Genomic DNA, 17546 nt, shown 5'->3' with positions numbered 1-17546 from the left:
GTTCGCGGGTTCGGTGTCTCGGAACTATCAGTGCGTCGTCAAACTGACGCGTGCAGGGTTCGCATCGTCGAAGAACGACGAGAGTCGCGATATTTTACGGAAGGAAGGAAATAAATAAAACGTGCGTACAAAAATCGCGGCTCGATCGAGAGATTCACGATCGTAAAAAAACCGCGATATTTTTTTTCGCCGATGGTATATATATTTTTTTTTTTTTTCCTTCATTTTTATCTCACGTCTTTCTTCTTTGTCTTGTTTTAACCCTCCGTTTCCGTTCGCATCTTTCTCGCGTCCGAGTTTTCAAACTGAAACGATGAAAAATAATAATAAATGAATAAAGAAAATCAAACGGTGAGTCATTTTTAATACGAGTAAAGCGAAAGTTTCCGTACCGATGTAATAATGACGTAATAAAATGATGCGAAGTAAGAAAAGTGAAGTGGTGGATTTTTCTTTCTCTCTTTTCTTTCTTTTCTGGTTTTTTTTTTCTTTCTTCTTCTCTCTCCTGTCTTACTACGAAAATATTATTCATCATCGAGTGAACGTAAAATATGTGTCTAAAAAATAATGTCACGTTTTGTGTGAATTTTTGTTTATAATCTGTACGGTTGTGCGACGGGGGAAGAAACAAACTGCTACGAAAAATCAATTATACGTAAACAAATCGCTTTCTATTTTAAGCGATTCCAAATCAATGGGTATGATTTTTTTTTTTTTTTATTATTAAAATTGACGTATAACGTCCGCTATTAAATGTATAATATATACATGGATTAATAACGCGACTCGCAATTTATCCACGATGTTATAAAGCCGATACTGAAAAAATCCGCATCGACGTATAAATAAATCGATAGTTGTTAAAGAATGTTTTAAACTTATATCATCTTTTGGCTGGTCAGAGTCAATTATTAAAAAAAAAAATGCTGCTCGCAAAATTATCTAAAATTGAATTTCGTCAATGCTAAAACTTCTTCCGAGTTTCGATCAATTTTATAGCTGAATATAATTATAAAATATGTATACGCGTAAGGAGAAGGTCGAAATTTGAATAAATTCGAGGTCTTTCGTTTCTATAAAAATTCCTTTGATTAGGTTTAAAATTTCACCGATTAACGTACGATTTTTTTTTTATTTTTCTTTTTCCATTATTACTATTGTAAACAAAATTAAACAGACGAAAAGAGACGAGAAAGTTTATTTTCAGCCGAAAAGTTATTAGAAAATTTTCAAATTTTTATATTCACTAATCAACTGATTTTCGCAGTCGATAATTGTTGCAAAAAAAAAATTTGACAGATCGAAGCACTGTGGCAACAACAAAAAATCAATTGTTACTAATTTTATAAGAAAATTTTCAACCCATCTTTTGACCAATTTTATTAAATTATAGCCTATTTTTTTTTTTTTACTCAACGAATTCGCAATTAATTGTTTTACGCAAATTTATTTTGTCGCAAAAAATGTTGTTTGCAAAATCAACGTAGTAGCATTTTTTAATTTAGAAAAAAAATGGCACTTTTGTATAGTTGATTTTTCTACTTTAAAAAAAAGGTATTTTCTTTTTCTCCTTTTCAAATTCGACGATTAAACTCTTACTCACATTACGCGGCAGTTTTTTTCATGCTCAAACTTCAGCTCACCGTTTAAAAATTTGACGTACTAAAATTTTTACGAAAATTTACAAAATTCTTCATGGTTTTGGATCTATCGAAATACGCTTCATAGTTATTTTTCAATTGATCTATCGATCGAAAACTCGTCACGGCTGATTTCATTAGTTGAAAAATTCTTCCCAAATCACGGCTGAAGTAAACATTTTTCTCTAGATCCCGAATCAGTCGCAAAGATTTTTATTTATCGATTCGTTAAAAGTTTTACACATTTTTCATTTTGCAGTGAGTCTGGAGCGAATCTTGAATCTGTATTCAAAACCGGTACGCGCGTAAAATGTGAGATCGAAAAATTAAAAGAACGTTGGGACTGTTTTGGCTTGTAGAAAAAAAAATCAAAAAAAAAAAAAAGAAAAAAGAAAAGAAAAAGCTTGCGAGCTTTAAAAAATTATCAAAACCTGAACCTTCTTTATCGAAACCTGAATCTTTTGTTGTTACACTTTTTCTCGCATCAGACACGCGAGAGCGTGGGAGTGCAGTCTTCTTGTTACGTTGACTCCGTCGAATCTAAAATTATAATAGGCCTACTTGGGATTGAGTAACGCGTTGAAAAGCGATGCGTTACAAGTTACACTCCTGCCTTGTCATCAGGCTCGCCAAACTGCGGGCGAGAAAACCCCTAAAAAAAAATTAAATAAATAAATTGATGTATAAACGATCAGGACTGGTTTGAAAAAATCGACTACTTGTTTTGTTTTTTCCAATGTCACGTGTTTAATAGTTTTTGAAAGAGGAAATAAAACGCCTGTCTTCTAATTTGAGCCCTTTATATTAATACCTAGTCATTTCTAAACGCAATTTTCCAATTTCTACTTATTTATTTTTTTTTTTTTTGTTATTTCTCAATTTTTTTAGCTCAGTAACGATGCAATGTAAATGAATGTCAGACGCATATTTCCGCAGGGAATTTAACTCTCCAAAAAAAAATGTCTGTAACATTCTTTCGATGACCAAACTCTTTCAAAAGTTATTTCGCTTTTTTTCTTCTATTTTTTTGAAAATTTACCAGTTTAACTTTTATTCACTGATATGATTTTGCAGCGCTTGAAATGCTTCAAAAAAAAAAAAAAGAAAAGAAAAGAAGCCAAACCGCAATATTTTGCGATAAGTATATTATTTTTGCTGTAAATCTCGTAAAAAAAAAAAAAAATCATCGTTGAGAATAAATTTTAATATCGCGACAAAAATATTTGTTGCGTAGGTAAAAAAAAACAAAATAAATAAATAAAAACACGCGGATAAAGTAGCGAAATTTTCCTGACACCGATTTTAAATTGCTAGCGCATTGATAAATCGGTGTTTAATTGACAGCGATCGTTCGAGACGATTAAATTACGGTTTATTAACGGCCCTGATTCGATGAATGACGGGTATCAATTGCCAGAGCTTAATTTGTTGGATAGAAAATTTGCAACTGATTGACACAGATTTTCGATTGCTACATTACGTGCCGATCAATAAGCTCGGCTGGTGATAACGCGTGTTATCGGTGTTATACAAATTGGCTCCAATGTACGGAGGTTAAACGATGTTAATAGACTGCCAAGTACGAAAAATCCCTCGCCGAGGAAGCAAACAAGAACCGATCGGGTATAATAACGGGGCGGGGTTCAAGCTCCGAATTTGAAAAGCTCCGAAAGCGTCTGATTCCGAATTATTTCGTGGCGAAACTTGAAGCAAAGAAATCAAACTTTGGGCAGACGACAAAGTTCCGAAATGCATGATTCTGAAGATTCAAGTTACGATTGAACAAAGTTCCGAAAATTAAAATATAAAAACAAAGAAAGATCAAAATGGGGAAATTTCACCGAGCAAGAAATTCACGGAACTGAAAATCTTCGATCGTTCGAAATTTCGATGTCTCAGTTTTCTAAATTTTCTCATTTCCGCACTTTCGGAACTTTGACTCCTCCGATTTCGGACGATTCGAAACTTTGATGTTTCGTCGAAGTTTGATTTCTTTGCTTTAACTTTCGCCACCAAAAAATTCGAAATTTGCTGCTTTCGGAACAGTTCAAATTTGATTTGGAAGAATTTGTTAAAAGTGTTTGAAAATCGTCGATTTAAATGAAAAAATCGATATCGGGTTTGGATGAAAATTTATGAAAATGAAAAAATTAATGATTTCGATTTTCCATACTTTACGCTTTTTGCATTTCTTGACTCTCCTCCCTTCCGACTAGTTTTTTTTTTTTTTTTACAGATTTTGAAAACTCCAATTTCAATAAGATTAAAAATATTCAGTTCGTTTAAAATTCGCTTGTTTTATCTTTTCTTTTCCGTTACTTTTCTGCATTGGATTAATCTCTTGCCAAAAATTGCACGGCTTTTGTTTTAATTTATTAACACCGCGTGAAACTGCGTTTATTCTTATCTTTCCGAGTGGGGGGGTTAAACGGCGTATATAATACGCAGTGATAACCCAACTTCCTCACAACTCCGAGTAGGTACTTAATATGATTTCGGCTCAGTGCGTTCGCAGCCTTCGGACAATTAAGTTCTATATAATATACATATATACATATATATATATATATATATATATAATATATACATATGTATGTATACCTACAAAACTTTCAACTTCTCGCGAATTGCGAGAAATTGGCGAAGTTTTCTTATAAATATATTACAAATGAACGTTCGATATTTTTAACATACGTAATAAAGTCGATTTTCAATTTACGTTCAATTCAGAATTATTGGCTAATGGAACGACAAGTTTTTTGAAACGCACAAATTCCGATGTATAAAAAATTCGGTCTAAAGTTTTATACTTTAGACCAATAACAGAATGGGAAAATAATTTTTATTTCACAATCACTCGAGTTTTTTTTTCTGGTTTTTTCATTGATTTATAATTTTAAACATTGAATCGGTTGTTGTTTTTTTTTTTTTTTTCTTTTTTTTTCCACATCAAAATTTGTGCGTGTCAATAAATTTGAGTAGCTCGAACTTTATTAATTCTAAACTAAAAAATATTCTTTTTGTTGCTCTTTAATATGAAACATTAAATCGGCTTTTTTATATCGAAATTTGTGCGTTTCAATAAACTTGATTAGCTCAAACTTTATTAATTCTGAACTGAAAAATATACTTTTTATCGCTCTTTAATATTGAACATTGACCCGGCATTTTTTTTTAATATCAAAATTTGTGCGTTTCAATAAACTTATCGTTCGATACCTGATAATTCTAAATTCATTTTGACGGACTTCGGTGACTTGTAGAAATTTACACGTTGTTGATAGAAACCCGAAGTTAATCGATGTGATCATGTAACACATGATTTTGACATTGTAACTTTGCACCAAGATGTTTTTCAAAGCCGTCTCTGTTTATTGCCTCGCTACGCGAGAGTGTCTCTCGACTCTCACCTTTGCCATCTCCTACAATACGCCCGTGTCTGTAACATCAAAGCATATTGACCAAATGAATGTAAATGGCTTTTCAGTCTATTTCAGGCTTCGGTCTATAACGTACGTTTATATATTTTTCGGATGAATTGAAACTCGCGACGATACGTCGCATAAATAATCACGATATTATAAACTGAGAATGTCTCCGTACGTCGTGTAAAAACAAAATATTTTTATTGTTTTTTCCCCTTCCATCATGATTTATTGATCGTTTCAAAAATATTTTACAAACACTTGCAGAGAGAGAGAGAGAGAGAGAGAGGAAATTAGTCGGTCGTTAATTAGCTAATTTGTTAGATTAATTGGCAGGCATGTATTCACAGGTGATTAAATTCAATGCTCGGTGCGTATTTTTCGTCTACAAATTTAATTCGTATTTGTCAACGTAAAGTTTAGCTCGTGAAAAATTCTTACCGACACCTACGAGAGGAGAAAAAAAAAAAAAATTGAAATTGAAATTATAATTTTCATTCAATCGTAAACCACTCTCTTCGATAATTATTTCATTTACTGCCCTGAATACCTAATTGTTACAATACATCTGGCGCAAGGCGATCTTGCAATAGCGTACATTGTGTGGGCGTAATACAAGCGTTAGCAAACACAAATAATCTACACTTGCAATGAGAGAAATTTTTAGTTTCAGTTACCGCTCAGTCCTCGACTATTTTCATTTTTTACCAAAATCGACAAAATATACTTCGTAATTCCAACAATATTCAAACAGTTTTTTTTTAACTATACCTGCTTTACTCAATTTTTCTAGTCACCGTAACAAATGAAGATTTTCTCATTGTCAGTGTTGAACGATTTTTACAGATGCGGTGGCGAATCGTTCGCGAAAAAATCATCGGACGACGACGATGATTCACTTGGCAGCAATCCTGGACAGCTAGACGTTGATTTGATACGCGTTAAAGGGTGCAAACATGCCAAAAATACTGCACTCCGATCGCTTCGAGAAAACGGAAATCATACATTGGCTAAAAAGCAATTGCTACTGTTCGGTTAAAGTGATCAAGTGATTCGATTGAGTTTAAAATTCCTTCCAGCGGTCGATAATCGCGATATTTGCTGCTCTTTGGTGGCTAGAATATTCACACGATAAATTGAAACAATATCGCGAATGTTTACGAAGTTTGTCGACAAGATTCGAAAATTTTTATTTATTTTCAATATTTAAAAAGTGTTAATTGAAATTGATTCGTTGGTTCGTGCGTGAAATTTTTGCAATTACTGCGAAAACGATAAAAGAGGTAAAAAAAAGAAAAGAAAAGAAAAGATGTTGCAACGCTAATTGGAATGGAAATAAATGTGAAAAATATAACGTAATAATATGTGCGTGTGGTGAAAGTGGTTGAATAATGAAAATCTTTAATTCGACGAATGGTGATTATCATGAAAAAGGCTGATTCGATTAATTTTCCAAATTAAATCTCGTTTATAAAGTTTATAAATATATTTAATACGTTGTTTTGTTTGTTTGTTTGTTTGTTGTTTTTTTTTTTCTTCTTGTTGTTAATCGCGAACTCGCAGGGAGTAAAAACAGTGAAAATGTTTACAAACATGTCTCTTGGTTTGAATTCTTCGTACTATCCAAGTGTAATCACCGAATCTACACTATCGGATGGATCCTTAGGTGAGTTTTTGCAAATTTTTAACAGAGCAATATTTTATCACACTGTGAAGAACATCATATAAAAATGTTACAAGTACGTTTTTCAGAATAATAATTAACTGGTTTTTTTTTTTTTTTTTTTTTTTTTTTTTTCTCACACGTTGCATCAAGTTTACCGAACTGTTAGATCGGCTTTCGCATTCTGTAGGCGATACTATTGAATTGATGAAACGCGATGCGAAAGCTATATAGAGCGAAAAAAATCGCACCGCATCGTTTTCCCCTATTTCGTTCGCTTCATGAAGCGATAACAGGGTAGCGATTCGATTTTAGTGGATCGAATATACATGCCTAGTGAAGAAAAGTGTATAAATATATATATATATATATATATATGTATGTATATGTATGTATGTATATGTATGTATATCTATGTATGTATTCAGTCTATGGCTTTCACTATGCCAAATTGTATCCAGGGTGTTTTTCACTCCGTGGAGTTTCGTTCTGAAAATACGCAAAAGAAATGAGAAAAGAAAAAAAAAAGAAAAAAAGAAGACCGAACGAGTGTCTAGAAATTATGAACTATCACGAAAAGAAATTTTTGCACTTTTCACGTGTTACTGAATTTCTCTCTGTAGATATTGACGAATTGTGTTTTTTTTTTTTTGGAAAAAATTTTGTGCTTCAGTTTTTACCGCCTCGTAAATGTGACAAGGAAATTTTGAATACTCGAGGTGTTTGGTTTGATTGTTTTGACGTAGTTAAATAATCATGAAATTGTTTAACGTGCTATAATTGAATTTTAATTCACGCCAATTCCCGAATAATTGTTCGGTTTATTTTATCGTGGTAAAGGTTTTTACATTTTAAATCCATGGTGAACCTGGTACGGAAATCTAGAAATTTATCGTAAGAAACTTGAAAAAAAAAAAAACAAATTGACGGTAATATTTGTTTGAAAATGGAAATTTTTGCGTTTATTCGCGATTTGATCTGTCATCGATAAATCTGATGTAAATTTTTTCTCATATTTTCATCGAGATTCTGAAAAAAAACCAAAAAAAAAAACCAAACTAAACAAATAACTGCAACTCCCATAAAAAGACTTTTGAATTAATAAAATACGATTATCAATTACAGATTAATTTTGTTTGTTTTTTTTACCTTCGTTATTTCAATCGTGAAATAAAACCCTGCAAAAAAGTATTTTTCGAATGAACAATTTTGTACAAGAGTCGGAAAATTTGACGGTCGATAATTTTTTGAAATGCAAAATGTGTTCATCTTCACCTTCGTTTTACAGAAAATGGATTTGGGAACGCGACTATGCCGCCTTACATGTTGCCGGCTTACATCAGGACGACCTCCATGATAGTTTGCATCCTTGTCATGGTGCTGGGAGTCGTCGGTAATCTGATGGTGAGTTTTCATGGGTTTAATTGAGTGAAATTGTGTGAAAAAAAAATTGTCAGATGAAATAAAAAATGAGAATTTACACGTGGTGGGAATAATCGCGTAAAATCAGATCTCATAAAATATTCAAAGCTCAATAATGACACCTGAATAAAATGCGATTAAACAACCCGTCGACTTGAATTCAGGATTCAACTGTAAAAATTTGATTTTGCTTCGGCTCGGCGGATTCTTTATATCTCCAAAAAAAAAATAAAAATAAAAATTTCCCACGTCTCTAATCATCGTGAACGAGAATTTCAGAGGCAAACAGGCATCGCCTTTTCATCAATTCAGTTCGCGATCTTTCTCTTCCCGAGTTTGGAAAGTCAAGCTAATGAACCCGGGAAAAAGTATACAGATTGTTGTATAAAGATATAATTTATATCGCAAATTCGTCTGATAAATTCTCTCAGTATTTATAAATGTAACAATTGTTATACCGATTGTGACGAAACGTGTTTAACGTTATCATCATTTGATCTCCACGCTTTCTTACGAAAATATACTAAATACACAGGTTCATCTCGATTCGTTAGTTTATATTCTAAACAATTCCACCCTTATCCGATACAAAGAAAACAAATGCAACCTATTAAACAACCGTTCGTTATAAATAAAAAAAAAAAAACCATAATATTTCGAAATGCAAAACGATTGATTCAAAGTTTTCATCACGCGTTTAACTAATTTTAATTTTTTTTTTCTCTCTCTTTTTTTCTACAAAGTTAATTTGCCCCGTCAATCTGAGTTTAAATTTATAAAAATTAAGCTAACTCGGTGAAAAGCGAAAAAGCACCAATTTTACAAATCCTTTGATCTGTAATTGATTATTACTAATAATCTTTGATTTTCTGTTCTATCTTCACAAAGAATTTCTTTTTTTTTTTGGTCTCTTCAAATCCAATTCGATGAACACACAGTGTTGATAATTATCGTTTTGGTGATATTTCGATTTAAAGGGAAATTCGTATCATTTGGCAATCGAATTTCCTAAATCTGGATGCGGGAATAAAGTTTGTTTCACCGCAGAATGATAATTTTTGAGCTTTGAATCTACAGCGATTTGTCGGATATTTTTCTTACGTTTGATTTGAAATTTATCACACTGAAAACACGGGGATAAAAGCCAACCGTTTATAGCTTGATAATTAAGTAAACTGCCAAAGTCGAATGGTGGGGTGATAAACTTCCTGAACTAAAGCTCGAGCTTCGAATAAGCTAAAGCTCAAGCCACGCCTCGTTATAACGCGCTATAAATTATATTACAATATGCCGCGCCGAACAATGCTCCGAGAATTTCTCAGGCTCGACAACTTATTTCACCGCAAGTGTAAAATACTTTCGCAAGCTTTGACGGGGACGCGATTTTGAACCATTAATTCGACTCTCCAAAATATGCAATGAGGAAAATTTCATTTGTCAGCAACAGTGATCGTAATGAAAACTAATTTTCATTTTCTACCTGGAACTATATTTTTCGATTCTGATTAAACGGAAACGTTTTTAAAGACACCGGAAAAAGGATACAAAAAATTTGTTCATACAAAGCTTGCAAAGCTGCGAATAAATTCGATCAAACTCAATTGAATTTTCGTCGCACGGGGTGAATTTATTTTTTTTTAACCCACGGAAATTTCATCGAGAATTGGGTAAAAAAAAAAATAAAACATACAATTAACTGTAATTCGATAGAAAAATTATGTCGACAAGAAAAAACTGTGTTGAAAAATATTTAACACAAGGAACAAATTTTAACACGAAAGTTTAAAAGCTTCGTTTTTTGATCGATTGTATTTTTTCAATTTACGAACCATGCAATATTATATCACTTTTCTGTTTTATTTATTTATTTTTTTTTTTTTCACATCCCTAATCTTTTCAGCGTTTTTCACTCCCGTCACATCACAAACGCGTAATGACACTTTTGTTTTTATCATTATGCAAAGAGATTTATCGCAATATTACTGCGTTGGATGAAGTTTTTTGTTTTTTTTTTTTACCTAATCGTATCTCGGTACGATCGACTCGAAAATTTATAGCCAACTTAATGAAGACTCGGAATCATATAAAAATTGTTTTCTCTCTATCGGTGTTGATGTACAGTAAATTTTTCGTAGAATATACTTTTTACAACGAATTACTGATCCTGATAATTTTTTGACGATCGTACTTGTGGTAATTTTTTGTTTTCTTTTTTCTTCTCCTTCTTCAGAATCTTCATTCATTTTTGTGCAAAGTTTCCGAGAACGTTCGAATTTCATCCAAATATTTAATAAATATTGAAGCAATTTCAAAGATTTTCACCAAAGCTTGAGAAGAGCGTCGAAAAAATTAAATTTTGTACGATTTTGGAAATATTTTTTTCTAAATCCGTCTTCAGGTGTCTAAACAATTCACTAAATTCTTACGATATTCAAAACTAAATAATTAATAAACAAAGAAAAAAGATTAAATAATATACTCAATCGAAACTAATCGAGCAAAAAAAAAAAAAAAAAAATTTGTTAAGTTTTAGTCTGCGCAAATAATTTTCTACTTCAAATTCAATCGCAGAAACAATATTTTATTATTTCATTACGTATAACGAGAATCGACAAAATTATCATGATCATTTTCTCACCTTGAATATGTAAGGTAAAAAAGTCAACGTTTTCTGTCAGTCGTCAAAGTAATTTTCTACTCTCTCCACTTGCTTTCAAATTGAATTATTTTCGAAAAATGAGCACGTATTGAGACGTGATATTTTCCCTGATTGTTACCTTGAGTATGGAAGACACGATCAGGTACTACAATCAATACTTGACGGATGACATCAATTTTCGCAAGTCTCTCCCGACCCAAGCGTTTCTTTTCTTTACCCACTTATATATATATATATATACATGTATAAAAAAAAAATATATATATATATATTAAACTGGTTCCAAAAAATCTACTTTTTTTTTTTATTCAAAATCCCCTCTGAAATACTTTCGGAGGGGTGAAAAAAGACGCCTGTCAAAAGCGGAGCTCTTAATATTAATATTTAGAAGTCGCTCATCGCGGATTTCTATTTTCCATTTAAATAGCATAGGAAATTTGTTTGTTTGTTTTTTTCTTAGAATTTTGTACCTCACGAACCAATAAACAAATCCAAATGACTCGTACCAATTTTTATGGGAAATTGAACAGTCTACAAAAAGTGTCTCGTATCATTTTTTGATAAATCGACTTATTCCACAGTTATTCAAGCTCAATGTTCAATTTATAGTAAAGTCAACTTTTTTTTTTCTCAGCCAATTGCAAAATGTTAAAACTTGTTACTAAATATTACGAAATTTTTCTTAAAAATTCTATAGTTTGTGATTTTCAACGAGGAAGTAAGTCAGTTGACAATTTTATAATTTTCAAAGCTCTACTTTTCAATGACAAATAACCTTGCTGAAATCAATTCTGCTTTTAACGGTAAATTCCTTTTCGAACATTCTAGTTTAAAATTTTCCATTCCATGTCTAGAAAAAACAAAATAATTTTCAATTGCATTAAAATTGCTTATATACATATATATATATATAAACACACACACACACACACACACACACGTGTATGTCATGTACGCGTGCGTTCGCGTGTAAGGTTGAGGCAATTTTTCTGAAAACGGTGAGAATCCGCAGATACGGCAAAATTCTTTCGACGACTTTCATCCGGCGGTTGTTCGAGAGTCTCTCTCTCTCCTTCTTCTTGCCTTCTTTGCGCCTCGCTCCGCGCCGTTTTAGAACCTCGGTAATATATTTCGTCCACAAATCAGAGCCCCGTGACAGTGCAGCTCGCCGGATTACACGACCTCACCTAGAATCTACGGTTAAAGGCGACACCCGGCTTTACAGGAATAATTCAAAAGCTGTACGCGGGCACGCTTCGAAAAGGCTCGGCCGAATAGCAATAATAATAACAACAACAATAACAACAACAACAACAACAATAATAATAATAATAATAATTAGCCGTAAGCCTCTCGTGCCTTGAATTTCATTACGGGACTTATCCTGCTTTTTTTTATTTTTTTTTTATTTGGTGTTTGATTTTTTGCCGTTTGAATAGTTTGTGAAAAAATAATTGAGTCGTACGCTGAGAAAAATTTCTCTCCGGACAGAGAGATAGAATTAGAAATATATACGCGAAGATGATTTCGAAACGATTATATTTGTCTTAAATATTATTTGTTTGCGAAATTTCGAATGCCCCGGCATGTTGTTTCCTAAAGGATTGTTCACGTTTGCGTTTTCAGGTTCCGCTCGTCGTCTTCCGGGGCAAAGACATGAGGAACAGCACTAACATCTTCCTGGTCAACCTGAGCGTTGCTGATCTCTGCGTGCTTCTCGTCTGCGCTCCGACTGTCTTAGTCGAAGTCAACTCCAGGCCGGAAATTTGGGCGCTGGGTGAACACATGTGTGAGTCCTGAGTTGTACATTATTTACTCTCCTACTTCACCGGGTTTGACATCCGTTTCATCGAATAGAATTTCGAAATTTGTCAAAAACCTGAGCGTATGTATAATATGACCTTTTTTTTTTTTTTTTTCTTTCTTTCTTTCTTCTCCTTAGAGTCAAAAATTCGAATCGCGGAATACCGAAAACTGATGTGATTTTTCCGTCGCCGTGAATTTATTTGTCGTCGGTCTTTGGTTTCTCTTTTTTCTACTTTGGGGGGGAGTTTAACCTGAAACTTGAACGCTTGAATTTCAAATTTGAACAAAACATATCGATTCGATATACTGCGAATCAATTTCGCGGTTGGAGTCTGTTGCCAACAGTTTTGCGAATTTTCATTTTTACCCCCAGGCTGGTAATGACAGGAAGATTATTTCCCGCGGAAATATCGTGGATTGAAAAATTCGATCGCACGTGCCAGTTGAATTAATTAACCGATGCACTGCAAGAATATTTCGGGTATGAAATAGAAAATATGATCAAAGTTTCAATTTTTTGGTAAAAGAATTTTAACGGTCGTAATTTTTGTAGTTTATTAATTCTTTTATATTTGGGTTTTGTGAAAATATCAACGAATTTTTCACGTGATTTATCACGTTAGATAAAGAAATTAAAAAATCGCCGACTGTTTGAAGATATTTATAGGAAATGATGCAACTGCAAATATTCAGATCTTGTTCGAAATATAGTGAAAAGAATACAACGAAAAAAAAAATAGTTATCAGAAAGATATTTGAAGGCGAGAATATCGAGATGTCGAATTCGGCAGAACGGTTTTGATCAAGGCGCGAGGTAAAATGAAATCGAACCGAATGGAAAACCGTAAACGCAACGATGAAAAAACGAGATAAAAATATAAAAACAAAAAGCTCGAAGCCACTTTATGTTTGACCGTAAAAATTTGCACGATTGTCGTGAAATTTCGTTGTTTTACGTACGAAAAATAATACAACGTGCATGCGAATGTCAAACCATTTATTATCGTTTTTATCGACCATCACGATCGACGATTTATGCGTTTAATATTTCTACACTGAGAGAAATTTTTTGTTCCTGTTACCGCTCGGTTCTTAAATATTTTCATTTTTTACCACAATTGAATTTACCACAATATTCAAACAGCTTTTTAAACGCTACCTGTTTTACTCCGAAGGCGTCTGTAAAATAAGTCGATAATCGCGTTTTGATTGATAATTTTTCGGCGATACTGTCGTCGTTTATAATTGCAAAAATTGTACAATTTCAACGCTGTTTTATAATATGGCGAGCACGTTCCTCCATTTGCAATGTACAAAGATCACGTCTCGGAACAGTTGCAGCAATGTTGCTGCAGCTGTGACAGCGATGCAAATTAGCTTCACATGATGCAACATTGCAGATGCATTTATGCAATTGGACGCGTCGTAGCTTTGATATAAACTATTCTACCTGCAACGTTTCTCACCGCGATTGAATCGAGATTGCAGAATTAAGGATCTGCCAAACGTTACGAAGTCTGATCAAATAGCTGTAAAATACAGGAACTAACGTACAGAGTGTCACGTTTTGAATAATATACTCAAATATATCGATAACTAAACTTCAAATCGAAAAATCATAGGAACAAAATTTGTCGGATGTGAAAGAGGACATCGGACGAGTATCCCAGTTTTTTGGTCCGGGACCTCTGATGGGCCCAATGAGACCCAATTTTTGTTCTTTAAACGGAACCTGCTATTTTTCAATTCATGTTCTTGTTTTTCATTGAAAAGCAAGTAAGTTTGATTCGTAGTCTTTTTTTTGGTCTTGGTCTTCGAACAGACCCAAAACGTTACTCCAAGTTTTCGTCGATCTTTGCGAGGAATTGAAAAATTAGAACGAGTTTTACTATCAACGGAATTGTTCAACGTTGAAAAGTGTTTAGGCGCTTGTTTGCATTTTTTTTTTTTTTTCTTGAGCATTGCTAAGCGTTTAAGAACCTCTTCGTGGTGTACATCACGTAACGCTAATGCCGGCGGTTCGTAAGCGCTTAGCGATGCTTAAGAAAAAAAAAAAAAAAAAACAATGTAAACAAGCGCCTGAACACTTTTCAATGTGGAACAATTACGTTCATCGTAGAACTCGTTCTCGTTTTCAAATTCTTCGCAAAGATTAACGTGTCGCCACTCTTTTCGCGAGACAACTTCGAATAAAGTTTTGGGCCTGTTCGAAGACGAAAAACCAAAATATTGACTAGAAGTAAAACTTACTCAATAGCCAATGAGAAATAAGAAAATGTAATAAAAAAAAGCAGGTTCTGTTTTGAGAAAAAAAAAGTTGGGCCTTAACGGGCCCTTCGTATGCGACAACTTTTTTTCGAAAGATTTTTCAATTTAAAGTTTAGTTTTCGATAGATTTCAGTATATTTTTTAAAACTAGACACTCTGTTGACGAAGGTTTGAAAGTGCAAGTGACGTTAATATAATTGAATTTAACATGAAAAAATATTTGGTAGATTGATATTTTCATTTATGTAGTAATAAATAAAAAGGTTTGTTTTTCTTACATATTTTCACTTTTGTTCCTCCTAAATTCAAAACAAATGTAAAAGATATGAGTAACCATAAAGTGAAAAATCGAATTTTCACCATATTCCACATTCATCCAAAATATTTCATTCAACCTGAACAAACTTTTCAGAGATCCCAAGTTAAAAAAAATCGTGATAATATTTTTTTCCGAAACACACCCAATGCATAAATACATATCAACATCGGGTCGAATCAAGGTACAAACATACGTGTACGTATAAATGTTGGAAAATGGCTAGACGTTAACTCTGCTATTGGATATTTTCACCGGTCGAGAGAGTTTAGTGCTCGGATTTTATGAGCTGCGGACGACGTTAGATTTGCTTCTTATCAGAGTCGGATCGCAACTTTGTCCCCCTCGTATATATATATGCGACGTTTGACTGCAGTATCGCGGCATATCTTTGACATTAGGAAAGTCGTTTGGAATAAAGTTACAAAAAAAAAAAAAAAAAAAAAAACGGAGATTGGTAGAAGGCGAGGAAAAACGGACGCCGCGAAAAATTCATGTCGAATATCACATCCCTAGTTTTTCTTTTTTCTTTTTTTTTATATCCAACCCTTGCACATTTCGAACCAATTCAGGGCAAAAGCTTCTCGACCCTCGTCCAGTTGCACAAATAATAATCACTGCGAGTGCACTCAAGTATAGTTAACTCTTATCGTTCACATCGCTGTTTTAAGATAGAGGGAAAACGTTCTTCTACTCAGACCGTCACGAAAATTGCAAAAGCTCAGATAAGAGTAATACCGAAGCGACCTTCAAACCGGAAGCTGTCGCTGTACGTATAAGCCTGCAACGGAAGTGCAGGACGACGAACACTCGCGTCGAAGAGGCGGTGAAGGAAACGAATCCAAAGTGCAGTTTACGGTAGGGAGAAAAGCGATGGAACGAGCGAACCAATTAGGTGTATATTCTGAAGGTGTTTTGTGCTGAAAGCTCTGCTTTTTCACGATGCGATCACGTGATGCGATCGCGTTACAATTTCAGTTTGATCCGTATCTCGGAAGTGGGATCATTTTGAAATCCGTTGAGGGTAGTTTTGAGTCGCTGAATTCGAATCACCTGGTCAACTTGTTTCATGTTTTCATCTATGAACTGAAACTGTGCTTTTTAACTTATTTAGAGTTTATTATTATTTAGTTCAGTTAAAATGGGTCTGAGTAAAAAATATTCGGGAAAAGGTCGCATTTTTCGGAATTCAGCTTTTTGACACTCAGGAAATCAAATCCGGAGTCATTTTTTGAACCGCATAGACGGAGTTTCAGGGAGACAGGAAAATCTGAGGTTTTGAACGTTTTCCCTCAGAAACTGCTACCGATAGATGAAAAAATACTTGATTATCGGGTAGAGCGGAAAATTCTGCATTTCATTGCGTCCTTGTATGTAGGAAACGGAGTGGGATTAACGACTTTGGAAAAAGGAAATTATTTCACCAAAATTCCCTAGATTCCGTCGATAAGTAGAATTTCTTTTTTTATTAATTTGTCAATCCGGCTCTGTTTCCGACATATGAGGACGCGATTAAATGCAGAATTTTCCGCTCTACACGATGATCGAGACATTTTTCATCTGTCGATAGCGGTTTTTGAGGAAAACGCAAAAAAAAACGTCAAATTTTCATGCTTTCTCGAATTACGCCGGCTATGCAGCTCAAAAATGACTTCAGCTTTGAGATACCAAGGGTCGAAATTTCCCTTGAACAAAAATTCAGCCGTGTACCGAATATTTTTAATTCTAGACTACTTCGACTGTTCGGTGGTTGAAATTTTAATTATCTACCGGTTTCACCGTATTCTTGATCTCGGAGATATTGAAACGTGAATAAAAAGAGATTGAACACGTCGGAGCTACGAGATGAAAACAACATTTTCGAATCTCGGAATCCAGGAAATTTCGACCTACCCTTGACGATGGGTTTAAAACGATCGTAAAGGACCCTCAACTAGTCACGAATTGATTTGTTATTAGGGTAAGGTCCGAGTCGAAGAGCAGCTGAGGTCCAACTAGAAGCAGGCGGGACAAACGATGATCGTTGGAAGGTTTACGATCTCGAGCTCTTCTAGCCTGGGGCGAATAGTAGTTTGGAGTAAAGTCCATTCGGATGATAGCTGAGCTCCGGATGTTTGAAAATGCGGGGTGTGATGTAGGCAGTTTTAACAACGGATATAACACGTCATCCTACTTACCAAATCGCTTGGAAAAAGCACGAAGGTAGAAACGTCCTTCTGTGCTCGTGTAACATTGGACGTGCGTGTCATGCGGAACGTTAAGTCCACTCTTCAGGATGGGCGATTCGGACTGCAACAAGTTCATCGCAGCGTGTCGTCGAAAAAAAAATTTAAACGTCTCTAAACGC

General features: G+C 34.0%; 1 protein-coding gene and 1 long non-coding RNA gene across 3 annotated transcripts in view; both read left to right on the top strand.

Annotated features, from left to right (window-relative positions):
* Nucleotides 1-6546, top strand: part of LOC124186967 — a 36289-nt gene extending 29743 nt beyond the window's left edge. Inside the window, exon 4 of the long non-coding RNA XR_006871754.1 lies at nt 5912-6546. This is a non-coding gene — a long non-coding RNA (uncharacterized LOC124186967). The remainder of the gene's footprint in view (nt 1-5911) is intronic.
* Nucleotides 6547-6601: 55 nt separating this feature from the next.
* LOC124186386 (growth hormone secretagogue receptor type 1-like) overlaps nt 6602-17546 on the top strand; it is a 66579-nt gene continuing 55634 nt past the window's right edge. For both annotated transcript variants that reach the window (XM_046578039.1, XM_046578040.1), the window contains exons 1-3: nt 6602-6731; nt 8017-8132; nt 12436-12598. In XM_046578039.1, the coding sequence (XP_046433995.1) occupies nt 6647-6731; nt 8017-8132; nt 12436-12598 (364 nt within the window). In that variant the 5' untranslated portion in view covers nt 6602-6646. The remainder of the gene's footprint in view (nt 6732-8016; nt 8133-12435; nt 12599-17546) is intronic.

The sequence above is a fragment of the Neodiprion fabricii genome, chromosome 7 (genome assembly GCF_021155785.1).
Source record: "Neodiprion fabricii isolate iyNeoFabr1 chromosome 7, iyNeoFabr1.1, whole genome shotgun sequence".
Lineage (NCBI taxonomy): Eukaryota > Metazoa > Arthropoda > Insecta > Hymenoptera > Diprionidae > Neodiprion > Neodiprion fabricii.
Note: the sequence above shows the minus strand (reverse complement) of the source record. Positions and strands in the feature narration are given on the sequence as shown.